Source organism: Mustela putorius, unplaced genomic scaffold, assembly GCF_011764305.1.
Source record: "Mustela putorius furo isolate JIRA1106 unplaced genomic scaffold, ASM1176430v1.1 tig00003932_pilon_pilon_pilon:0A:0A, whole genome shotgun sequence".
In the NCBI taxonomy this organism is placed as follows: domain Eukaryota; kingdom Metazoa; phylum Chordata; class Mammalia; order Carnivora; family Mustelidae; genus Mustela; species Mustela putorius.
In genome coordinates, this window is record NW_025422077.1 from 9,033,912 (window position 1) to 9,061,146 (window position 27,235).

Genomic DNA, 27,235 nt, shown 5'->3' on the forward strand with positions numbered 1-27,235 from the left:
ACAACTAAGAGGGTATATGTCCACTATCATTTTGGATACCCATTAAAAGCTCTGTGGAGAAAAGGGCAGAAATGGGTGGTCTCATTTTATCAATGAGAAAATAACCTATCCATGGTCTCATAGTTAACTGGTCCAAACTGGGACCAGAGCCCCGGTCTGTTGTCTTGTGGCTCAGGGTCCCTTCCACATACCATCCTGCCCCCGCCCCCACTCCCCACTACTGTGGTGGCCATAGGCCCTAGGGCACAGGTGGTCTTCATTTCTAGTTACAGCATACTCAGTTTACTAGAATACACCCAGGGACAGAGTCCTTTAGGAGAGCTTGCCTGGCAGATGAAGAATTTGGCAAAAAAAAAAAAAAAAAAAAACCCAAAAGGCCCAAACATAATGAAAAATTCCATTTTTAATGAAAAAAAAAAATCAATTTTGAAAAAGACTCTTAAACAGCCAACTCTCACTCCCACATACTCACAAGCTGCTGATTCACAATTGTTAAGCAAAGCCCTCAAAAATCAGTCCTACAAGGCCGATTCTTTCAAGGACTATCCTATCCAGACACATTCTCTTGTGAGGGCTAAGAATGTAGCCCATGCTGACTTCCATGACCCAGTGACGAGCTCTGGAAGTGGGTGGACCAGAGGGTCTTCCCCAAATTCACATTTACCTGGAAACGTTTTTAAAAACAGGAATTGTGCAGGTTTAATTATTTAAGGATCTTGAGAAGAAATCATCCTGGATTTAGGGAGGGCACCAAATCCAACGACTGATGTACTTAGGAGAGTAGAGGACACAGAAAAGGTGCTGTGAAGACCGAGAAAGACTGGGACGACGTGCTACAAGCCAAGGAAGGCCAAGGCCGGCCAGTAGCGGCCAGTGTTAAGAGACATACGAGATGCTTTCTCCGCTGGAGTCTCCGGAAGGAACCAGCACTGCTGACACCGATTTCAGACTTCTGTCCTCCTAAACTGTGACAGATTATGTTCCAGCCACCCACTGGTGGTAATTTTTGTGGTCGCCCTAGGAAATGACGGTCCCAGAGAAGGTTACACACTTTCTCTGACTCCCCGAGAACAGAAGTGTCAGGGAAGAGTCCAGAGATTTGGTGAAAAGCTCAAGGGAGGTCTTTGGCACCACCCAGCACAAATCACAAATGCAATTTCCGTGTTCCGCACGTGGAGCGAGATGCCAGGGAAACCAAGAGAAATCGAGTCTGAGCTCAGCGCTCTTCCGCGTCTACCTACTCTTCATGATGGCCCTTGGCCACTTCCATTGTTTCAATTCTGAATTCTCTTTAGGGTAACTCGTTAATCTACAGCTTTGATTTCCACTCCAAAGTAGACATTCCCAACTCACCCACAAGCACACTATCGATCACCACCAAGTCCTCTTCTCACCTCCCCACACTCTCCATTACCCCATTTGTTCAGGTTCAGAGTCTCCTTCATGCCCCATATCCACACAGCTGCTGAATCCTAGTAACAGGAAAGATGACAAAGATCCTGATAACAATGACAGTAACAGCAGTAGCAGAGTAGTCACTAATGGTTTACCAAGCACATAAAATGGGCCACACACTGTGCTGGGAAGTATGGACACGGGCCCCTTCCCCACGACAAGGAAGCAGAGGCACATGGAGGTTATTAATGAACTAGCCCATGACTCACAGCAAGTGGCAGAACCAGGATGTGAACCAGGCATCTCAGTCAGCCCAGAATCCAGCCCTTTGCTTCCCTGCCTCTCGTACTCCTGCTGCCACCACCCAACTGCAGGCTCCAGTCACCTAGAACTGCAGGCTCCAGTCACCTAGAACTGCAGGCTCCAGTCACCTAGAACTGCAGGCTCCAGTCACCTAGAACTGCAAGCTCCAGTCACCTAGAACTGCAAGCTCCAGTCATTCTTGACTTCAAACTGGCTTCCTGCTAACTTCCACTGTCTCCCCACTCCATTTCTTGTCTCCAAACACATAATCCTGAAGCAACCTGCAGGAAAGCCAGCCCAGACCCACAAAGTGTGTGCGCCAAGAAAATTCCAAAACGAAGTTGGTCTTGATTCAGCTGGCCCACAGTGCCTGCCCCTCCACTGAGCGACTTTTTGCCACGCATCTGAGCAGTCACTGCTCTTAACAGACCCGTTCTTCCGCTTCCCTCCAGCTGTTCCAGGCCAAAAAAACCATCCAACACAATCTGTGGTTTTAAAAACGATCTGATTCCCGAGCTGAGAGTTGAAGGGAACCCGGAGCACGTGCAGGAAGAGAACTGCTCCCCTGGGGACTCGGTTCCAGTCGCTGGTTCTGTGTTCCTGCTCATCCCCACTGGACACGTGCACTCCTCTTCCGTCCTGAGACCCACAAGGGCAGGGCAGAGGGTTGGCTCCCCCCAGCCCCTCCCCCAGTCAGGCACCTGAGCTTGGGGGGTGGGGGTGCGGTTCTCGGCCGGCTTCTCCGAGATCTCGGCTTTCTTAACTGCAGTCCAACCTAAGTGTGTAACAGGAGCTGCAATCCCAGAAAGTGTTGGTTTTATATCCTGTTAACACTACGAAACCATTCGCCCAGCTCCACTCTGCTAGAAACTGGGGGAAGTTTCCCAAGGTCGGACTCCAGCACAGCTGTACTCGCAAGTGTGCCCCAGACGCTGGTGCTCAGTAAATGCTTCCTGAATGAATATACCCTTCCTTCTGCGTGGCGCACCCTCCTGACTTTCCTCTGTTCTAGAATGCTGTGATCAGTTAAAGCGAGTCTTCTGCCTCTTCTGTTGCCAAAACGACCCTTTCCGTCTGTGGTAGGGAATTTAAACTGGAAAGAGACTTCAGTATTGTACGTGTGAAGCGTGGCGAGCGCGTGGGGCCATCCGCATATCGAACGGTAATAATAAGGATATTGACACAGCACACACTTTGTGCCTAACACTTCAGAGACTTGAACCTGTTTATTCTCCACAGCATCCTTCTGAGGCAGGTTCTGCTAGTGTCATCTCGCTGTCACAAATGCAGGATGGTAAGGGCTTGGAGAGGTTAAGTGACAGGCCCAAGGCCATGTAGCTGGGAGCGAAGCCATGATTTCAGGACAGACAATGTGGCTGTAGAGCTCATGCTCTCACCCCCCAAACTGTTAAGGCCTCACTTTTTTTTTTTTTTTTTTAAGATTTTATTTATTTATCTGACAGACAGAGATCACAAGTAGGCAGAGAGGCAGGCAGAGAGAGAGAGAGAGAGGAAGCAGGCTCCCCGCTGAGCAGAGAGCCCGATGCGGGGCTCGATCCCAAAACCCTGGGATCATGACCTGAGCCGAAGGCAGAGGCTTTAACCCGCTGAGTCACCCAGGTGCCCCAGACCTAATTTCTTATCCAACTTAGAAAGGGCAGGTCACTACCTTCAAAAACAAAAAAGAAACTGCTTCTGTGGGGTGGAAACATGACGATTCTGATCTGCTTCTCTGGGCCATGATGGTACTTAATTAAAACTTAAATTTATAATGAGAAAAGCATACTTAAGAGGTGATTTTCACCGATGTTTTCCAAAACTAGTTAAGAGACACCCTCTGTGTCCATGAACACCGAGTAAAAGAGAAAGGAGGCATGAAGCACTGCAGGTTTCGCTCTCAGAGAGGACAGACAAGAGACATCAACAACCTGTGCTGTCCTGACAGCGAAAGACACCTCTTCCTTCCTCTACACAACACTGAGCCTGCTCCCAAAACTTCCAGTCGCCACTCACCTTTTTTTTGGTGAGGGAGGGAAACTAAAACGGGGGAAGTATTTTCGAGAACATGGGTGGCACAAGTGTCGTTTTCAGGACACTGGTACTTGAAGAGCTCCTCTCTCCGGTCTATACCCGTGGATCAGCCACCGACCACCTGATTAAACTGGAAGTTTCCTGAGGACGCTGTGTCTATTTCGCTCACCGCCGTATCCTTGGTACCTGGCACAGCACATGCGATGAGAGACATTCATAACTTTTAGGAAGCGCTGTGTTAGGCATAAATCTCTCAGTACATCTTTTTTTTCTATTGAGGTAAGTTCTAAGAATAGGAAAACTATGTCTAAGGTGATGAGTTGTTTTTTTTTTTTGGAGAGAGAGAAAGCAAGCGAGGGAGGGAGCAGAGGGAGAGAATCTCCAGCAGAATCCCTGCTGAGCACAGAGCCTGGAGCAGGGGCTTGATCCCATGACCTGAGCCAAAATCAAGAGTCAGACCTCAACCAACTCAGCACCCAGGTGCCCCTAAGGTGATGAGCACTTTTAAGGACGTTGGTATATCTCACTGTGTGGACTGTTCCCCATATTACATTCCCAATAGAGATACATCTGTACCAACTTTTAAATATGACAACATTGGGAGTCATCCTTAAACACAAAACTAAACCAAAACAACATTATCCGCAAAACATCTCTCCATTATTTTAATGTGTGCTTCTTTGATAGTTCAAATTGAACCGATCTGTAGTCAGAACAGGTGCTGCCCAGAGAAGTCTTCATGAAAGCAGGATGCTCTCCTGAAAACCCAGGAGGGACCAAACATCCTTCCGACAGCTCCCTTAATGGTACATGTGTACCCTGATCACTGCCCCATCACTCAGACCGAAAATGATCGCTTTCTGTTCCTTTATTTCCCCAAATTGTAACCCCCTCCCCCAGCACCTAGGTTTAGTGCACAAAAGATATTCAATCAAAGTCTGTTCAATTTAACTAGTATCACCGAATGGCTGCAATTTCTTACACTCTCAAAATTGAGAAACCTATAATCTAGCCAATGATTTCCAGTTTAGCACCTTTTCTTGACTTTTAAGAAAATGTCAGTGTAAATCTGTACAGGTTCTGATCTGGATAAAAAGGCAGAAAACTTCAGTAACTTGTCACAGCTACAGTTTTAAAGGGACTGAAACGGAATTAGGGCACTGAGGAGTCAGAACCTCAAACCATACCTTGGAGTACAAACACCACGAATCCTTCACGGAGCAGCACAGTGGCCTATGGGCCGTGTGAATTCCTAAATGGAATCTGAACTGAGCCCCCACTCCATGCGCTTAGCAAATCTCCCCCTTTTGGTTCCCCCTATCGATGCTCACTGGCTGCCCTCAGCTACTCACCCTTGCTTTACACACAGGGAACATCAAGCACATGCACAAGCCCCTCGCAGAGCATAATATACTGGCTGTGGCGGCCACTTGCGCCACACCTGTCACCCTGCTTCCCACCTTCTTGCTTTTCTCTCACGACAGTTCGACCCTGGTCTACAGTCTGTTGCTAGAAGAACGGAGGTACACAGGAGCAGCTATGTCAAAAAGTTCTATGCACACATTACACAAATCAAGAAAACTTATCCACCTTTACGGAAATTTAAAACAAAACAAAACAAAACAAAACAAAACAAAAAAAACACAAAAAACACACAAAAAAACAAAACAGACACTAGCTTATGCTAACACTCTGTATCCCCAAGAGGCCTTTCCAATCACTGGAAAAAAAGAGCCCATAGATTTAAAAGGTGCCAGTCCTCCACAAACGAGAAAGACCTCGTGTAGTGCAATGCCATGGTCGCTAGGGAGGAAGAGCTGAAAATCTCACTGCCCTTCCTAGCTTCTCAGGGGGGACTGTAAGTGGGACTCCTAGAAATTCAAACTGAAATTGCAGCTATAAAACGGAACAAATCAGTTCACACAGAGGAGTTGTGTGCATCCTTTAGCATCCTCCTGACTGAGGGGGTGTGGGCACTCGGCCACAAGAAAGCCCCATCCCCGGCTGTCAGTGCTCCGAGGCTGATGCACCCACAGGACATACTGTGGCCACAACGAGGGGCGCTCGAAGCCCTTGGGAGGAGTCTAGGAGCCGGACCACATGTGTCCCAGGCACAAACGTACTCTCCCCCAAATGCTCCTGCCCCGGCCTCCACATGGTACTTGAAAAAAACACGATGTAATGAGAACTCGATCCCTTAAGGTGCTCTGGTGATCGCTATTTGAAATAGGATTTTAGGAGCACCTGGGTGGCTCAGTGGGTTAAAGCCTCTGCCTTCGGCTCAGGTCATGATCCCAGGGTCCTGGGATCGAGCCCTGCATCGGGCTCTCTGCTCAATGGGGAGCCTGCTTCCTCCTCTCTCTCTGCCTGCCTCTCTGCCTACTTGTGATCTCTGTCTGTCAAATAAAGAAATAAAATAAAAAAATAAAATAAAATAAAATAAAAAGAAAGAAAGAAAAAAGAAATAGGATTTTAACACCGACCCAAATGCCGGATCACCACCACCATCCTAGAGGAAGCCTTCCTTGGTCTATCAGACCCTCGGCCCCGCACAGTGGACGGCTGCGGCAGAGACTGCCAAGCGCCGCTCTGTGCTGAGCGGGTTAAACAGCTTTCCAGAGGCTAAAAATCCAACACCTAAATGTGAAAAGTCTTGTGCTGCCCATCACTGTGAATGAGAAAAACCTATGGGAACAGAGCCGTCAGCAGGCCTGGAAATGGCCGTCCACAACGCGTAACAACGTCGCCAGCGCTCGGAAAATGCAGAAACGCCTCCTCTTCCGTCTTCTCCAAACACCTCCCCTTCCCTTACTCGTTCAGCTTCAGGATCTGGTGGGTCCGAGGAAATGCTGAGTGCAGAGCAGAACTCCACTGGCAGAAAGCTCTGCTGCAGTCTTTGAGCTGCTTCCCTTCGTCCCTCTAGGCTCTGAGAGGCGACAGCGGTTCCCAATGACCACCTGAAGGACAACTCGACCCGTGTACGCTGTGATGGCACCAAACAAAATGCCTTCTCAGGGTCCTGAATCAGGAGGACATGAGACAGATAAAGAAACTGGGCAGTCACCCGCCAGAGAAACAAAAAGGGACAAAGCTAAGGTTCTTTTTCTGTTGTTGTTGTTTTATTTTTTAATATTTATTTGACAGACAGAGATCACAAGGAGGCAGAGGCAGGCAAAGAGAGAAGGGGAAGCAGGTTCCCCGGCTGAGCAGAGAGCCTGACGCGGGACTCGATCCCAGGACCCTGGGATCATGACCTGAGCCGAAGGCAGAGGCTTTAACCCACTGAGCCACCCAGGCGCCCCCCCCAAGGCTAAGGTTCTTAAGGGCAGCTCAGGGCCAGCATGAGTGAATACATCCCGGTCTCGGACAGGGTTGTCGGGGCTACTTTCTCAAATTTTACCACTTCTCCGGCCATGCATGCAGCGAGTATATCCTAAGTACAGAGCGTGGGCCAGATGCCGGGTGAATGCCACCATCTTTTATTTTTCCGGCCCAAATGTGGGCCAGTGATGCTGAGCCCCGGAAGGCCCTCATTCTCTACGAACTGGAAAGGTGACTCCTGTTGACTGGAATGGATCCGGGCCAGCCCAGGGTAGGGTGGGGAGAAGAATGTACTTGAGGAAAACTATGTGGAAATGGAACTGCTTCTTAATTTCACAGTGGCAGGCTATTAGGAAGATGTGATTTGTCATCCAGAAAGTGCTGGAAGAGCTGTCAACTCTGCAGGAAGCCAGCCAATGCTCACTGAAAACGGACAGGCGAGGAAACGACGGACCTTCCGGAGTCAGTGTAACACGTGAGGGAATTCCAGAAATGTGGTCAAAAGTGACTCAGGGAGTCTCACCTGAACGTCAAACCGCTGCTTCTCATCTTTTAGTCTTTCAGTTGTAGGCACGGTCAGCTGCACGACCTCAGACAACTGACCTAATTTCTCTGGGCCTCGGTCTCCTCAGGTAAAAATACAGAGTACCACAGAGCTTCATTGTGAAAAGGAAAGGAGACTCTGAGAGGCACAGAGGAGGTGCTCCGGGTCACACGGCGGCGTCTGCTGGCGAACAGCAGCAGTAAGCGACGCTGACCTTGCCAGGAGGGGAGGACGCGATCTGGGAGTGTAAATGAGGCTGTCTATGCGACCGGAAATCTACCCTCACTACCAGAAAATTCCTTGGTCCACCACACTGACAGGGGCCAGACCTGCAGAGGAGGCAGCAGGGAGTGGAGCTTTGGAATGTGTGCCCTCAGCCACTTCTGTTTAACCCTGTTTCTTCCTCATTCTTTTGTGCCTCACACTTACTAGTGAGCTCTTTTTACCAGGAATGAGTTGATGACCACTGGAAGATAAGGTTTTGTTAACTACTATGTTTTTGTTTTTGTTTTTTTAAATTTATTCGACAGACAGAGATCACAAGTAGGCGGAGAGCCCAAAGCGGGGCTTGATCCCAGGACCCTGGGATCATGACCTGAGGCAAAGGCAGCGGCTTTGACCCACTGAGCCACCCAGGCACCCCTGTTAACTACTATGTTAACCACATGGCATTTTTTAATGTTTAAAATAATACATTAAATGTTAATTGGATTTAAAGAAAAAAAAAAACAAAGGACACTGAAATTAAAAACAAACAAAATGCTTTTAAGAGCAGATTTCCCTTAAAAAAAAAAAAAGTCTTACTGCCCTCAGCTTCTCTAAGGGGAGCTGGTCTGCTCAAAAGGCCCATTTCACCTCAGAATAAAAGTGGCAAAGTTCCTTTGCAGACTGATCTGGACTGTCCTGGCCACCCAGTCCCACAGGCCACCAGACTTCCACTTTGCAACAGCAGCTCCGGGTGCGGATCCATCCAGCCCCCACACTAGCCAGATTTTCCCATCTTCACTCCCATCTCTCTGCCTCATAACAATCGGGTTTGACCGCTAAGTTTAAGAGCAACCATAACAAAAAGCCTCAATGTTAATTGTGCAGGAGGTTAATAGTCACATTGTTGACTTTCCAGTAAGATAAACAGCACGAACTTGGCCAGCGCGAATGTCTACGACCCCGCCTCTCATTCCTGCAGACTGTACTCATGCCCGGGATGTGAGTGCCCTGGAGAGGACGGGGCACCCCAACCTGCTGGAAGCACGGAGCTGCCCAAAGAAAACTGGAGGCGTTTAGGCTGAGCTTCTCTGATTTTGGGGGAATGATAAGGAATTCCATCTCATGAGGACCTGGAGTCTGTGATGAACAAAGTCCTCGCAAACCCTGAAAGACTGCCTGGAGGAGTCCATCTTTTTCCAGGTCTCCTCCGCCTCCAAGACCAGGAAGTTCTGCGCGAGGGGCCCGGCAGGACGGCCGGCTCGCTCCGGAAGGACACCCGAGCCTGGGTGCGGGATCCGCACAGGAACCAAGGGGCTGGTGGGAGGGCTTTGCCTCCCCCAAAGCCAGATCCCAGAAGGATCTTAGAGTAGAAAGGGGACGCCCAAGTCATCCTGGTGTCCGCAAGATCCCTCAAAAATCTAGAACTGGCAGCTGGGTAAGCATTATGAAGATGGTCACACAAGGTTTTGAAAAAAAAGAATCAAGGAGGAAACTCTTACTGTTCAAATCTAGAGGCTGATTAAATAAGAACAAAATGACGTATCCGTAGAGCCACCAAAAGGGAGGATGCGAGAGATCTCTATTTACGAACATGGAGGTTATTAATGAGACACTCGGCAAAGAAGTGACTAGGTTACTGGACACTTTATATAGTACAATCCCGTTAATACAGACACACAGATGCTTTGCGTGAGGATCGGGATGACGTGTCGGTAGGAGGCCCTAGGTTTAAGCCGATCATTAGCTATGTGACCTGGGGTAAGTTAGTAAGTTAAGGCCAAATTTCCTCATCTGAAAACATTAAAGAGGAAACAGGTGAAGGGGGAAGGGGGAGGGGTAACATGTTCTCATAGGCTAGCATGAAAATTAAATGAGAGACGTAAGAATAATTTTTAAAAGCTCCTGGTGATGGGGTGCCTGGGTGGCTCAGCCAGTTAAGCGTCCAACTTTTGATCTCAGCTCAGGTCTTGATCTCAGGGTTGTGAGTTCAAAGCCTGGTGTTGGCCTCCATGCTGGGCATGGAGCCTGCTTAAAAATCAAAACCCCAGAAACACACGGCCGCCGCCGCCACCCTGCCACAGACAAAACCAAACCAAACCAAACCAAACCAAGAAAAAACAAAAAAACAAAAAACAAAAACAAATGCAAACACAAAAACCCACTCCTTGTGATATAAAACATTTAAAAATTTTATTTTATTTAGAGTCAGAGAGCAAGCAGGGAGGGACAGAGAGAGAAAGGGAGAGAATCCCATGCAGGCTCCACACTGAGCGTGGAGCCTGACCAGGGCCTCGATCTCAAGACCCTGAGATCACGAGCCGAGCCGGAATCAAGAGTTCGATGCTTGACTGACTGAGCCACCCTGACTCCCCTGTGATGTAACACCTTTAATAATATCACTATGATTTATCTCTGGATGATGGATTCTGTGGATAAATATATCTCTGGATTCTTTTTTGCTCATGATGCCTTCTGAATTTCTACTACAGACATGTATTTTACTCTTATGTTTTCATTTTTTACAGACGTGAAAATATTGGGTACCCGGGTGGCTCAGTTGGTTAAGCATCTGCCTTTAGCTCAGGTCATGATCCCAGGGCCCTGGGATCGAGTCCCGCATCGGACTCCCTGCTCAGTGGGGGGCCTGCTAGACCCCCCCCCTCGGCCCGTCCACCCCACCCCACTCCCGCTCCCTTTCTTCTCTCTCTCAAATAAACAAATAAATAAATGAAGGGGTAAAAACATAGGGGTCATTAAAAAAAAAAACAACAACACATCATTCCAATGTTATAAACAACACAGACAGGAAATGGGGGTATGAAAACCGAAGATTTTCTTCATTTTATACTTGTTAAATTTCTTGTCAGTAAAAGCACCCAGAAGAAAAAAACTATCTAAACCCCAGCACGGAAATCATTAAAAAAAAGACCTAACACATGTTACACAACATGCATCAATCCTGAAAATATAAAGAGAAAGAATCCAGATATTAAAGGACACACGTTATAGGAATTCCACGAAATACCTAGAACAGTCAAGCTCCCCGAGATAGAAAGTCAGAGACTACTGGGAAGCATGGCAGGGAGGGAACAGGGTGTTACTGGCAAAGAAAAAGCTGTGGAAATAGTGATAATGGTTGCAAAATGGTTGCAAATAATGGTTGCAAAACATTGTAGATATACTTAATGCCACTGAACCGTACACTTAAAATGGCTAAAGTGCCAAAATTTACATCATATACATTTTACCACACACACACAAAAGGGAATATACAAAAACACACTGAATTATAACATTTTAAATTGGTGAATTGCAGGGTATGGGAATTATCACTATTTTTAAAAATTGTTACTTTTTAGATTTTTAATTTTATGTATCTGACAGAGAGAGCGAGGACACGAGTGAGCGCGCACACAAGCAGGCAGAGCGGCAGGCAGAAGGAGAGGGAGAAGCAGGCTCCCCGCTGAGCCAGGATTGGGACTCGACCTCAGGATCCTGGGATCATAATCTGAGGCGAAGGCAGACGCCTAACTGACTGAGCCACCTAGGCTCCCCAAAACGCTATCTTAAAAAAGCTGTCAAAAACCCAGAACCACTTCGGGCGCTGTGGCCAAACTTACCTGGCTTCTGAACCCTAGATGGGCAACTAACCAACTGTGAGCCAGGACACGTGTTTTAGCCTCTGAGCCGGACCCCTCGTCTGTGAAAAGAGAATGGCTGTACGTACACCACAGACTGTTTGGAAGAGTGAGGAAACAGTCAAAAGAGTTTAACAAAATGCTCTGGATGAGAAACCGTGGCGATCATCATTTTAAACTTCTCACTCCTCAAGATTCCCAAGGGTCAAACATGCTCTACCCATTGACTCCAGGTTTCACCAGCTCTCGCAAGTCTGCAAAACCTAGTGACCCACCGTGGCCGCAAGAGAGAATCCGGACACACGTCTTGGTTCCCATCCCAGGACCGCTAGGCAAACACACGGGAGGGGCACGGGGCTGCCCGCCTGCCCGTCCCACGCAGGGTCGGCTTCCCTCCTTCGTCACCGAAGTCTCCCAGCAACTCACAGGAGGGAAAGCACACGGAACAGCGCCCTGTTGCAGAGACTGGCCCCCTCAGACCCCCCATCCTAAGCGATGGAACATTCCGCACAAGGACAGTCCGCCCCTAGCAAGGACTAACACAAATGAAAAGGACCTGCAGGGGCTATGCTGTTAACTGGAAGGAACACGAAGGAAGCAAAGGGACCTTCTCTCTCAACCTCTCTCGCCCTGTCCCTTCCCCCTAGAGCTCAACGCACCCGGTTCCTTCAACCTTTTCTCAAAGCAACGCCCCTTTCCAATCTTTCAATCATTTTTCTCGAGCTGGATCCCACCCAAGTTTTTCTTTTCTCACACAGTGCTGAGGCCCAGCACGGGACGCAGGGGCTGGGAACAGTCTGGTAAGCGGACCACAGAGCCTGCGCTCCGTACCGTATGGGGCTTGGACAGTCAATTCTGAAAAGCTCAGGTCGCCTGAGTCAGCAGGGGCTGTGGGCCAGCGAGCGGGGAAGGGGACAGCCGAGGGAAGAGAGGCTGTTCGGACGGCGGTCTCTGGACCCAGCATGAGAAGTGATGACAAGGAGAGGAGCCTGGGATATTTGGGTCAGAGACTCGGAGAACTGGTGATTGGGAGAAAGAAGACCAAACCTCATCCAGAATTCCCCCATCCAGGGGCGCCTGGGTGGCTCAGCGGGTTAAAGCCTCTGCCTTCGGCTCAGGTCATGATCTCACGGTCCTGGGATCGAGCCCCGCATCGGGCTCTCTGCTCAGAGGGGAGCCTGCTTCCTCCTCTCTCTCTGCCTGCCTCTCTGCCTACTTGTGATCTCTATCAAATAAATAAATAAAATCTTAAAAAAAAAAAAAAAAAAAAAGAATTCCCCCATCCAGAATGGGAGCCCCAGGAAAGACCTCTCTGGGCAGCTTTGAGATGGCAGTGGGGGCACGGCTTCCACCGTGTGGAGACTGCACACCAGCTCCCAGGGCTGTTTCATACTCTAGTTCCTCTGTTCCTGCTGCAAATATAGATTGAGAAGCCTGCCTGAGGGTTTAGGGAAACATATCTCACGGTTTTGTTGGAAAAGTTACTTTTCCCACACTCAAATATCTTTAGAGGAGAATCAGGTCCAAAGGGGCAAATGGTGCTGGAAATAGAGGTGGGGGGGAGTACTGGGAAAGTTTCTTGGGAGTCCTTGTCCAAAAAAACAGGCTACCATGCCCTTTTTAGGATGGAGCCACAGAGCTCTAGCTGAATCATGACCCTGGCACTTTTGGGGATGCATTTGTTATCCTTCATTTAATTTTTACAGGATGAGAAAATACCTAAAACAAAGCCACTTTAAAACCCACTGCTCAGGGGCGCCTGGGTGGCTCAGTGGGTTAAGCCTCTGCCTTCAGCTCAGGTCATGATCCCAGGGTCCTGGGATCGAGCCCCGCATCGGGCTCTCTGCTCAGCGGAGAGCCTGCTTCCCCCTCTCTCTCTGCCTGCTGATCTCCCTACCTGTGATCTCTCTCTCACTCTGTCAAATAAAAAAATAAAAATCTTAAAATAATAAAAATAAAAAAGCCCCCACTGCTCAGTTGCTAGTTCTTTCTGATAATGTAATTCCTCTTCTTACAGCTCTCCGAGAGTTCCCAACTCCTTTGAATTAAAGAGACAACCTAACTGTAATAAGGGTTTCCACTTACACCCGCCTTCCTTGCTTGCTTCTTCCCATACCCACCGCACACACCATCAAATCACCTCTAGTGAGGAGCTCGTGAATGAAGTTACTCTTGCCACTCAACTGTAAGACCCATTCTTCCTCTAGCCTGGCATGTAATTTGTCTCAATCAAGGGGCAGCCATAGAGCTTCGAATGGTTTCCCGAAGGCTGTGTGTGATTCAGGAGCCAACTTCAGGGCTTCCCAGGCTTCAAAGTCCCCAAATTTGATCCCGGTGGAGTGTTTTCACTTTTTAATTATAGTATCTATGCTACTACCTTTGTCTTCCTTCTTGAGAACAAAAACTCTCTAAGATCTTTCTCTAGAAGGAAAGCGATCCTTTAGTTCTCTCCTCCTGACAGATGTTCCATAAGTAAGTGTGCTCTGCCCCGGTGTAAGAACTCACTTCTTCCAGAATATTGCAGTCTTTCTGGGGAACCATGCCCCTGAAGTCTAGACTCTGAAGGGCTATCCTATAAAAGCGGGGCTAGACTTGTTCCACGAGGTCCAGGAAGTAAAAAATAGGGGAGTTCAAGTTTCTGGGTACATAGATTTTGACTACTTACTAGCAGAACTGGAGCAAGAGTAAATTAATTTAGCAAGCATTTATTCAACACCTACTATGTGTCTGACGTGAGGCAGAGCCCGGTCTTACTGCTCAAGAAGCTTTGAGACTACAGAAGGAGACGGAGAAACAGGTGGCAGTTTGGATCCAGTGCAGCAGGGAATAAAAACAGTTACCAACCCAGCAGGGCAATGAATCCACCTCTGGAGAGTCAGACAAGCTTTCTAGAGGATGAGACAGTGAAGGTCACTTCTGAAGGACAAGCAGCGAATCTGCAAAAGGACTGGATTTACAACCAGGGAACCGACACTATGGGTGGAAAGATCAGAGGCCAAGAGAGCACAGGATGAGCAGCAAAGAGGACCCCACCCCGCCCCCCAGCAGAGTACTGCCAGAGGACAGCTTTAAGGAGACCTCTGGCTGGGGGACAGGAACAGAGGTGCGGCCTGTCCCCCATGTGAAGGAAGCAAGACCCTATCCAGAGGGCAGGCCATGGAGCTCTTCTCAGTACAGTGATGTGAACCTATTAATACCATTTCATCAAAAGGTCTGTTATCATAACTGCTGCTACTCTGGGATTTAAATGCATCAAGTATTTAAAAATAAACCTGTACCTTCTGCACTAGTGGTACGGAACTCTTCCACACACTGTGTAATGGTATTCGGGGGAGAATTCGAGAGACTGTGCCAGGGGCGGGGATGCCTCAGAGAGGCAGGGGTTCCCAGTGGTGGTAAGTCAGGGAGCTCCATCTGGGCTGGTCCTGAGACTAGCAACCTGTCTGGCCTCAGGGTCTATGCCTCATGGACTACCTTCCTCTCTAGAACCCAGGATTTACCTACCTACAGTTCCCTTAAAGAGTTTCCATTTTTCTAAGCTCTCATCCCTCAGTCACTTAAACGAGTAACACCAGTCTTTCTAGAAACTGGGGAAAAAAAAAAAAAAAAAAAAAAAGCTCTTTCGGTTCCACTTAATCATGTTAAGGCACTTAATGTTTTTCAAGTATAAAGTCTCACACTTTTATCTGATGGTTTGTATTCTGGCTCCAGAATGTCAGATGAGTTCAGAGAGGAAGCCAGTGAACTTTGAAAGGACATCATTTACATTTGTTTGTGGTATCAGGTGGCACTTAAAATATATAAATGGGGAGATGTGGGGAAGAAAAACAGAAAGAGATCTAAAGTCTCCAGAGGGTTACTGTCGATCTTTTCATGGGGGGTGGGGGGTGGGAGGGTCACATGGAAGCATGATTACAGGACTTAAAACATTCAAAAAGAATCACACAGTTTCCTGTTTGCACATCTCTTTTGGCATTTGTTAATATCAGAGTCTAGGTCTTGGGAGAGGCCAATAGATTTCAGACTTTTAAAAGTTCACTTGGATTTAAACTAGAAGTGGGAGACTGCTAATTGCTAAATTTAGCGTCTACACAAAATTACTACATTCAAAACTTAGCTCAACCTTTGAGGGGTAACTATTTGCCAAAAGTCAAATTAAATTGCTATTTTAGGAAAAGAACTTAAATGAAACAAGCCTGAGAAACATTTACTATATAATAAAATGGCTTTTGAAATACCTTTTAAAGACAAGGTTTACCAAACACATCTAGATTGACTTTCTTCATAAATACAGACACTGCTAAATTAAGAGAGAAGTGCTAGGAAAAACGGTATGTTTACGTGAAAGATGGACTAAGTTTGGAAAGTTCCCATAGGATCCCAGCTTGGGTACTTTTTATAGTGTCAATAAATAGTCTTTAAAGGGCATGGAAGAAGGTGCTACACAAAGGTAAGTCTTTCTGACAAAGTTTGAAATTAAGGTGCTAAAGCCAAGGTCGTTTGGTCAGTTTATTTTGAAAACCACACAGGATCAGGCAATGACCTAAAGTAATGATAATCAATGGCGGGATCGTTATAAGCACCAGAGAATCAAAATGAGAGGAGACACCAGGGAATATTCTGGAAATTATTTTTGTCTTTAATAACTCTCTTGCCTGAACTGTACAGTTCCTTATTTCTTCCCTTCTACCATTTCTAAGTGAAGAAGAGCAATTATCTGGGGCTGTGGTGAGAGGGAAGGAACCTGGTATTATTATCCTGGACAAGACCGAATAAGGAAGGACTCCTAGACTGAACACTCGCTACTCTACTGTAGGACCTCGGGGGAAACTATGACCCTCCTTAAGCCTCAGATACCACATGTATAAGAACACTGTGGTACTCTGGACATGGCTGCTGGCTTCGTAAATTGGCACAATCTTTACACGAAGCTATTTGGCAAATGTAAAAAAAATTTTTTTTAATTTCATGAAATACAATTTTAAAAAGTGAATAAACATAAAAAGGAACAGGTAATTAACCAGTCTAGGAAGAGATCTAGGTAGAGTCCCCTGATGGCTCTAACCACTACACAGGGCAAGATAACTAAGCATTATGTGTCTTCTGATGGAAGAACACATTTGCCCTCCACCCCTGATTCTAACCCTAAATCTGATCAACTCTCTGTAACTACTAACTTACAGAAAATTCAGAAACAGGACCATGCTAAACACCACCAGAAAGGCAGATGGCAACATCCATACTACAGGGAATTACAGGACAAACAATCTGGCTCCTCCCCAAATTCACTCCAAGGGGAAAAGAATGAAACGAACACAAAGTTTCCTGTAAGAAATCGACCAAATGTAAAGATGGTATAGATCTGGACCTTGCTTCAACCAGCTGTTAAAAACAACAAAACATTATGCTAAGACTCTACTTTTGTTGTTTGAAATATTCCATAATAAAAAGTTAAAAATAAAAAATTAGAGTACTATTAAAAATGGTAACACAGAAAACAAGATAACAAGCAACATGTAAATGTGAACTCTCTTTTCTTGTCTATCCTCTTGGTGATTGATTATTCCCCCTGCCCCAGAAAGTAACAGATTTCACAATTTGTGTCTATATTAAGTGTAATGCAACCTCTGGTCTTCCTAAGAACCAAGAACCAAGAAAAGAAAAAGGTATTTCTAGAGGAATCGGATTCCAAATGAAATGATTGTCAAATGATTAAACATTGAGCTTCACGTCCTCCTGGTGTAGCGATGCCATGTGTAAAGTGCCACTATGCAGCACTTAATACATTCCAACGCACATCATCTCATTTTATTCCCATTACAGCTGGGAGTTCATCATTGTTTTAAAGAGAAACCAGCAGCTGGGAGGGATGCTCACATTATTAGTTTGAGGGGGAGGAAAAACAGAAAACAGAGAACTATCAGCTTTTCCTTCAACCAAATGATGAAGAGATTATCCATGGAAAATAAACCACATTAGTTAAGAAAGCACTGTTCTTAGTAGATGTATCAATAAAGAAATCAAGAAACAGACAAGTGGTGGGTGCCTGGCTGGCTCAGTGGGTAGAGCCTGGGACTCCTGATCTTGGGGTTTTAAGTTCGAGACCCATGTTGGGTGTTAGAGGTTAACTTACAAATAAAAATAAATCTTTAAAAAAAAAAAAAAAAAGACACACGGATAAAGACCTCTCTCAAATTAAATGACCAATGAGTATATGACAAGAAATTAACTTTATTAATAAACAATTAAAACATCATGCCATTTTTACCTACCACACAGAATGAATCCATTTCTATATGATAATATCCCCCGGCTGAGGAGGAGAAACAGGAAAAAATAGGCATTCTCATACAGAGTGCCCACCTAGTTTCCACGTCCGTGCTAGGCGCCATACTTGTTGATGGACTCAGTCTGCTCTTCACAAACACAAGATAAAAAGTCAGTGAACCCAATCAGATCATAAAGGAATGATACATCCATACTGTCCTGATTCTGGAAAGCCACCAAATTATCAACGATATTAACAAGATTGTAAAGAAACAACTAAAGGGCTTATACAAACAAAGAGAAAATGTCAAACAAACCCACCCATATCACGGAGTATCTTCCCATCTATACATTCCATTCCAGGGAGCAAGGTCAGGTGTTAAAACAAGCAGAGGAGACATGTTCCAGGAATAGTCCCATCAATGGCACACTGCTACAAAGGGAACATTTCACACTAATCTAAATATTTAACTTTCGGTCCCTCGAGCTTATGTTTAAAGCATCTAGTCAAAATCATTGGTCAGTCTGTTTTACGTTTATGTGCATAGTTCAAAAACACTCTTTTTAATGAAATAAATTTCATTTCTTCTTGATGAACATTCCGTTACATGTCCCACCTTTCCATTTTTAGTTTAATTGGGGGAAATTCCTAGGCATGTCAAACTATTTTCATTACTCTTCTGTTCACATATTCTTGATGTTAAGAAGGAAATTACCAATTCTATATAACCACTAATAATCTCCCTGATTAAGGAAATCTGGGAAAAAACTCAAAACCCCAAAACATACCAATCTGTTTTCTAAAAATCTTACCCTCGACAAGGTTGTAAAAGTGGCCACGTCTGTGGATAAAAAGTTGCTCTGACCAAAATAGCCAAAGAAACTCATTCAACTCCAAGAATGGCAGCTCCTATCCAAGCACTTGGAAAACTCCAGGACAAAGGCACAATGCACGAATCTTGACCTACCAGGCAGGAGACGCCACCACTCACAGGAGGGAAAGAAAAGATGGAAATGACAAAACCCCGCCCACTGAGGCAGTCCTGGAATGTCCTTCGTTCAAACAGATACCTCTGCTTCCCTGCCCCCACACCTTCGGAGTAATGACAGCTATCCACTGAAACACCCTGAAAATAAAGAAACCCAAGTTCATTACGATACTCAAAAGCCGGGTAAGTAAAAGAAAAAGTGATAACCGGGCACCAATCCCTTACGCTCAAAACTGGCAACGAATGGGAAAGAATCAAGCACTAAACTTGCCCTCAGTCTTTTTTCTGATAAACGATTTCAGGGTAAACAAGCAGAACGAGGAAGGCGGTAAAGATCAGAGATGAGAACAAAGCCGACAGGGACCTTTATGAAGGAGGCATCCCACCGCTGCTACCTGAACCCAGGCCCGTCTCCCCATCACCCAACACAGAACGAGCCAAACGCTGGTTACCTGATCATGTGGCGTCACACAAAAGCACAGGGCACCAGCGAGAACTCGACAAGAAAGGTGACCCTCAATTTAACCAACCTTCCAAATCTAATCAAGCCTTTCAATCTGCAGTAAACAGAGGGGACACAGGACCGCTAAAGAAAACAAACCAAACAACCCAGGAGGTTTTTCTTCTCAGGAAGGCAGATGTTTTTTTTTCAAAGATGCATAAAAAAGGAACAGGCCAAAAGGGTCTGCTCTAGGTGAAAAGACACTTAAGAGATGTAACTAGATGCAATATATGGACAATTCAACAGAACAGAAGCGGAGAAAAGAAGGAAGACATTTAAAAAGCAAATTGTGCTGTAATTCTGATGCCGCTTCCATATGAATAATGGGTTTCTGGGGTCGACCACAAGGATCACAAGGTTCTTTCCACATTTCGGTATGCTGAAAACAATGGAGAGGGAGACATACTCGCCCTAAACAGAAATCAAACAAACCTTCAAGACACCAATGTCTTCTGTATTATGGCCAAAAAACAAGTTCCTTCTGGAAAGGTGCCAAGCAGACACAGACGCCATGAAGACGGGGTCCTAAGCAGTAAGTGATTTAAGCTAACAAGGGGATGTGGTTTCATCAGAGCTTTGTTTTACAAACGAGCCCATCCTTAAAGTCACAGAGTAATGAGAAATTTTTTTTAAAGATTTTATTTATTTGACAGAGAGACACACAGTGAGAGGGAACACAAGCAGGAGGGATGGGGGAGGGAGAAGCAGGCTCCCCACCGAGCAGGGAGCCCCATGTGGGGCTTGATCCCAGGACCCCAGGATCATGACCTGAGTCAAGGGCAGACACTTAAAGGCTAAGCCACCCAGGCACCCCAGTAATCAGAATTTTTAATAAAAGGTTTTCCTTTCCCTAAAAAAAAAAAAAAAAAAAACCAGCCTTCTAAAACCAAAACAAAACCACATTCCACTCACGTTCTGTCGGCCTTTCTCCATCTGCCGAATGGAGACCATGCTAACTCACAGTTCTTCTCAAGGGTTAGCAATAATGTATGTACGTGCCTTTATTTGGCCCATGGCAGTGGCTCAATTAAATGACAGCTTATAAAAAATCATACTCCTAGCCAATGGCCTACAGCCGCAACATCCCGAAGCCTACCCCACAACCATGTGGGCACAGAAGACGAAACTGCACACCCGCTTGCTTCGGCTTTGTGAGACTGCGGCCGGAGGACCCACCCAGCAAAAGGGCGCCTGGCATTCTAACCTGCAGAATCTGTGAAACCGTCAGTGAGTGTCATTTTAACCCCCACCCCCAAGCCGGCTTGCTTAGTCCATAAATGCTTATCTGGGACCGCGGCAGCATCGTTCTGGTGAGATGTGAGATTCCTTCCTGAAGGAATAAATAACCAGCAACGGTCTCGTCCTGCTCACCCGGTATCTATGGATTTCCTGGATCTGGCACAAGAGCCCACCCCAGTCCGGTGTGGTCACCCTCTACTTCCTGCTGCGCACCCCCCTGGCTTCACCAGACCACCAGCTCCTCCACAGTCCCTTCACTCCTTGCTACACTTCCAGGTCTGATGTTCACATTAGGCCCTCATTCAGTCTGTAGATCGCTTCTGCATCGTCTCTGCTTCCTGCGATGTCGGACACGAGGTCAACAGACCTCCCGGAGACCCTTCCCCTTCTCCCAGGCTCCCAGGCTCCCAGCACGATCATCCGCACACGGCATGGCCCGTACCTTCATCGCAGCCCTTGGCTGCGCCTTCTGGTCCTCTACGGGCCGGTCTCCCTCACTAACGTGTAAACACCTCGAGAGCAGAACTGTACCTTATTCAGTTTTTTATCTCTCACCTCCCCTCAAATGTTTGCTAAACTCGAGTGAGAAAACTGAAACAGGAACTCACCATAATTTCCTGTACAGAGCTGTTAATGTTTGACCAGCTTGATCTCCCTGACCTCTGGAGACGTAGTTAATTAAAGGACAGAAAGACACTCCTTCGCAGTCAGACACTAATTACATTATTTTGTTCAAACCAAGATGCTGCTTCTGGCTCCAGCTCTGGCGCTGCTCGGAACGGCTGACGCCCCAGCAGCTACACGCATCGTGGAAGGAAAGGGAGGAAGATAAAGGACCTCATAAAGCTGGAGATTTCCACTTTTTTTTTTTTTTAAAGATTTTATTTATTTATCAGAGAGAGAGAGGGGGAGAGAGCGAGCACAGGCAGACAGAATGGCAGGCAGAGGCAGAGGGAGAAGCAGGCTCCCTGCTGAGCAAGGAGCCCGATGTGGGACTCGATCCCATGATGCTGGGATCATGACCTGAGCCGAAGGCAGCTGCTTAACCAACTGAGCCACCCAGGCATCCCTCCACTTCTTTTGCTCTCTAAACCACCACCCACTTTTGCCAGACTCTTCCCCAAGGAGAAGGACTTTGACATTCCAAGGACATGACAATCCTTTGTTACAATCCAGCTATACATTCACTGATTCCCAAAAATGTGGTCTTGAGTGGACAATGAAAGCAGGTATTGGAGCAGCGTGTAACATACGATGCCCGTCACGTGTAACCATGTGTATCTCTGTAGCACTGTTCATCACAACTATTAAAATGCTCATCTCTGTGGTGTGGTGTGAGATCATTTTCTGCATTCGATTAAAAAATACACATGTTGGGGCGCCTGGGTAGCAAAGTTGGTGAGGTGCCTGACTCTTGATTTTAGCTCAGGTGTTGATCTCAGGGTCATGAGTTCAAGGCCCTGCACTGGACTCCATCCTGGGCATGGAGCCCACTTAAATAAATACAGGTATTATATAAAAAGTTGTATTATGAAAAACCCAATGACTATTAAGATGCCTTAAACCTCTGTATTTAAAATTTTATCTCATCTATAAAATTACAGGCTAAAAAATACAAGGGAACTTAATACCCTGTGTCTTTAGGTTTAGGAACTTGGAAACATTAATCTGTCGACGTTCCCCACCCCCCCTTTAAAAAAAAATCTTTTCCAAGTTTCCTGAAGTGAACTTGTCTTCCATTTGGTAATGGGGGTGCAGTGGGGGTGATTAAGCGGTTTGGAAAGGTACTTAGGCCAGATCCATTTCCGGAAGGACGCGGTCTGCGAATGAATGGGAGGCATCTTATCCAGCTCCTCAAACCACCACACATGCAGCTATTCTTGGGATGGTCTCTAGAGACTGTGGCATATATAGAAGCCCGTAGTCAAACCTGGGGGCCGGCAGGTGAGCATGCAGGGCCCCCAGCACTGGCCCGGCGCTGCTTTCCCCCAGTCTAGCTCTGAGTGGCTTTAACTGCAGCAAACTCAATCACCTGCCCTAAGTCTATAGTAGCCATGCGGTGACAGCAGGCTCTCCATGCCCGAGACTATTAAAGACCGCAAAGCAATTTTATGTGGGTTCTAGCAGATTAAAAGTTGTAACTTAAATTTTAAAAACATTCATCAATTCATTTTAAAAGACCATTACTTTAGATAAATCACGTATGTTTTGTAAAAAAAAAAAAAAAAAAAAGAAAAAAGAAAAAAAGTAAAAGAAAAAACCAAAAAGACCCCGAAAAACAAAAACAAAAAAACTACATGCGCCAAAACTAATAAGAAAACAATTCAGTTCTACATTTTTGCAAGCCTCTTTAGTATCTGGTGTAACAGAAAACACCTAGATTCTCATATCTGCCTTTAATTCAACCTATTACAAGGCATTGTATTGGTTCTAGTATATTAAAAAGAAAGCATGGCCTCACCGGTGAGAGGTGAGGCCTCTCACCTCTCTCAGGTGAGATAATTAATAATAATTATCATTATTAATTAATAAAATGAGTCGACATTTGGAAGATCAGCATAAGTCAGTGAACCAATACTTTCCAAACGACCAATGCGTCATATCATAAAATCACATATGGGTAAAAGATCCAGTGAAAATAGAAAATGGAATTTAACATAACAATGCAGAAAGCTCATGGATAAAGTTTCAGATTTCACAATGCAACAAATCTTTTGGTGAAATGTAAAAAAGGGATCTCCACAATTATCTGCAAAAGAAATTAAAACACTCCTTCCTTCACAAGTTACCCAGTTCCGTGAGGCCGTATTTTAAAAATGAATTAGTAAATACTTAAAAAATTTGTTTTAATCTTTAATATGGTAATATGGATCCTTCCCATTTTTGTTAAAAAATCACAAAAAGGACATGTAAAAGGCGAAAGATTTATACGATCTGAAGAGAAACCAGAGTATACAAAAAGGACATGTAATCAAGAGCTGAGGTTGAATAAAAATATTTTTTACTTTTTCATCAAGGACATTCTTGGGTGAAACTGGTTTCTTGTCTGAGAGCCTGGGACCCTAAAGAGTAAATTCGCCCAATTTGGTGCCGCTGTCTGGACATGTGCGAAGGTGCCAGTAGTTGTGCCCACTGCCACAGAGTGAGAAAAACAAACTATTCTCATGAAAATAGCTTAGACCTCAGGGACTCCCTGAAAGGGTCTTGGAGACCAACCAGGGGTTGGCCGGCAAATACTTTGAGAACTGCTGTCCGAGAAAGGCACCTCTTTGAGGATTTACAAGGGTGTGAAAAAGAAGAAAGGAAGAAACAGGGAGCCTGCATCAAACTTGAACAAAGCAAGAAATGCCTTCCTTTTAGTGAGTGAGTGAGGAGAGCACACGGCCTTAAAGAATTAAGTCTCTGGTAGCTGTTTCTTCTGGAATGTCCCAGTAAATTAACTCCTTTATTCTTTCATTTCTCTGCAGATGTAATGAGTAATTGGGAGTTTACAAAACATGAAAGTGGGGGGCGGTTATTTGCATTACAAAAGAATTCTGTGATTTCCAAGGAGATCTGACTTCCTGAGTTCTTAAGGCCTTTTGTTTATAGCTAATCAATGATTAAACAAGAAACAAATTCAAATCAAAATGTTAATAGCCGCTGTTGATCAAAGATCAGCTACTCATTAGATTGTAACGTAAATGACTGGATCAGACTCACTGGTCCGCACCGTAGTGCAATAACTTGCCTCCCACATACAACCAGATTTATCTACATGGAAACAGTTCTTACCACACCCACTACCTGATATTAAAACAACTGTTAAATTTACTTTTTAAAAAAATTTTATTTATGGGTGGCTCAGTGGGTTAAGCCTCTGCTTTCAGCTCGGTCATGATCCCAGAGTCCTGGGATCAAGGCCCGCATCAGGCTCTCTGCTCAGCAGAAAGCCTGCTTCCTCCCTCTCTCTCTCTCTCTCTCTGCCTGCCTTTCTGCCTACTTGTGATCTCTGTCTGTCAAATATATAAATAAAATCTTAAAAAAAAAAAAAAGATTTTATTTATGATAAGAGTGGGAGGGCAAGAGCGCATGAGCAGGGGGGAGGGGCAGACTCCCTGCTGAGCATGCGCCCTACTCGGGACTCAATCCCAGAACCCTGGCATCATGACCTGAGCTTAAGGCAGATGCTTAACAGACTGAGCCACCAGGGACCCTTAAATTTAGTAATTAAAAATCAGTAATTAAAAATTATCCGCATTAACCAAGACTAGGAACATGTACAGGTTTGAAGAGAAGACAGAGGCAGCAGTGGGCTGTAAACAGCCCTAAGGAAAACAACAGCTTTGCTTCGTCAGAGTGGGACCTATGTGGAAATAAGCGTTAAGGTATCTTGGTTTGTAAGAGTACTCTGCTGGCCTCGTCGTCTGCAGTTTCAGGTTTCTGTTCCTCTGCGTGTCCAGGGCCCTGAGCCCCTGGTGCCCTTACACGTGTCCCGAGTGTTAAATTCCTCTCCTGACTCTTGACAGAAGGCCTTCCTCGGTCATGTGAGAATCACCCCACAAATGCCCTGTGGTGCTGGGCTAAGAGAATGCCCAGGGGACCACTCTACCATTAGGAAGTCTCAATACCCAGAGAGGAAACCACTGACAAGTTTCCGTGAGTATCACTTCTGGTAGTTCCAAACAGAAGCAAGGACAGCATCCCTCCACAGGCCCACGTGAGCTGCCGCCGAGGGAACGGCCACTCGATCCAAGCTGAGCTTTGCAGGATGACGCTTGCTTGCACACTTCGATGTCCTGGTCGCCTTTCCGCTGGGCAGCCAGACGCCTGTTTCCTGCCCGGGTCTCCCTCCTGGCCCCCTCCTATGTCACTTCCCAGTGCCTCTGACTCCCCAGAGACTCCCGGGGTCTCTGCTATACTCCCCAACTTCCTTTTTACACTTGGGCTCCCGTTCCCATCAAAAACCTTACCAGCAAGGACTGGGAAAACAGGTGGAATAATAATAATGTGTGTCTTCACATTAATAATTAATAATAATAATGTGTGTCTTCACCATCACCGGCTCCCTTTCCTACAACTTCATGGAAGTGGGGTGTGGGTTTGGGGAGGAGGGAAGCTTCCCTCCTAGAAGGACCACATCCCCAAGGTACTTCCTAGTGGCATTTCAAGTCATATTTTTTTTTTTTTAAAGATTTTATTTATTTATTTGACAGAGAGAAATCACAAGTAGACGGAGAGGCAGGCAGAGAGAGAGAGAGAGGGAAGCAGGCTCCCTGCTGAGCTGAGAGCCCGATGCGGGCCTCGATCCCAGGACCCTGAGATCATGACCTGAGCCGAAGGCAGCGGCTTAACCCACTGAGCCACCCAGGCGCCCTCAAGTCATATTTTTAAAAAAATTTCAGGCAAGCACCTTCCTAACTACCACTCAATTCCCTCCACTACATAAAAGAGATTTTATGTTGTTTTACTTCCAATCCTGTCTCCCCAGTACAGCTTCCTAGAGTTTTAGGGAAGGAGAGTCTTAAAGCACAAGACTGCCATGCTCAACAGTGTGCATTCTCTTCCCACCAGTTAACTGAGAAAAAATACCTTGTCAGGCATCAAAGGCCCTCACCACTACACCTTCTATGTCAAGAGCCCATAAAGAAAATGCTTTGGGGAGACAGTCCTGGATGGAAACCTGGTGATGAGACAAGTGAGCAAAGAGGACAGTGTGATCATACGTTGTAACCAAACTAAAAGGACAGTGTGATCATACGTTGTAACCAAACTAAAGCAAAGACAACCTGACACTCTCTGTTTTCATACACATATGTATAAAAGGATAGAAACGCGTGTAGAAAGAAATACGACAGAACCTTAACAGTGGTTATTTCTGGATGGTAGGAAAATATGTATTGTTAACCCTTTAAATTTCATTTATGGTTTCCTTCTTTAACAATACAATGGATTAAGCGTGGTCATTTTACAAAATGCAATGAAACTCTAATTTTGTAAAGAGAAGATTCAAGGAAAAAAAGTACATTGGGGCTATTTCTGAAATGCAGATGAGCCCAGATTGTGAGTTTGTGGTCAACATACCTGACTGCAAGGATGTTCCTTAAAACGGACTCAAACCTTTTATCTCCCTAAATGACAGACCCAACAACCAGCTAGATAATCCCTGTTTCTGTGTTAGTTTTACCTTTTTTTTTTTTTGTAAAGATTTTTATTTATTTATTTGAGAGAGAAAGAGCACGAAAGGGGGGAGGGTCAGAGGGAGAAGCAGACTTCCTGCTGAGCAGGATGCAGGACTTGAACCTGGGACTCCAGGATCATGACCTAAGCCTAAGACAGTCCCTTAACCAACTGAGCCACCCGGGCGTCCCTGTGTTAGTTTTACTTTCAAATAATTGCAGGACTTGGTCCCTCAATCCCATGCTTTATAGGAAGAGTAGGTAAGGTTTCTTGATCTGTGTGAAAAATTTTCTGCAGATTGGTTGGTCATTAGCCTTTTGGGACATTACAAAGTGGGACCACCCGGAGAACACACGGTCCACTTAACCTTCAACAGGCAGGTATATATATGCCGGTTTCATACCATCACTGTTTCGAGAGGACTGTGCAGATGAAGTCTTAGGATCTGAAACAATGTAAAACAGAGCTGTGTTACCGCCTGCTTCCATCCATGCTCACTTCTATTTCCATTTGAATGTTGTGAAAAACTTTAGTAAATTGCCTGCATGTCCTCCAAGGATAAATCAAAGTCAAATATGCTCATCTTCACTGATGATACCGTTATTCGTTAAACTAAAATACTGCTCGAAGTGGTCACTCG

The 27,235-nt window shown here is 45.7% G+C and overlaps 1 protein-coding gene across 9 annotated transcripts in view; it reads right to left on the bottom strand.

Moving 5' to 3' along the window:
* Nucleotides 1–27,235, bottom strand: part of RBPMS (RNA binding protein, mRNA processing factor) — a 172,523-nt gene that overhangs the window by 30,097 nt on the left and 115,191 nt on the right. For 4 of the 9 annotated variants that reach the window (XM_045069401.1, XM_045069397.1, XM_045069400.1 and 1 more), the window contains exon 6: nt 26,999–27,040. The exons of the other annotated variants lie outside the window; for them this stretch is intronic. In XM_045069401.1, the coding sequence (XP_044925336.1) occupies nt 26,999–27,040 (42 nt within the window). The remainder of the gene's footprint in view (nt 1–26,998; nt 27,041–27,235) is intronic. 9 annotated transcript variants of the gene reach the window in all.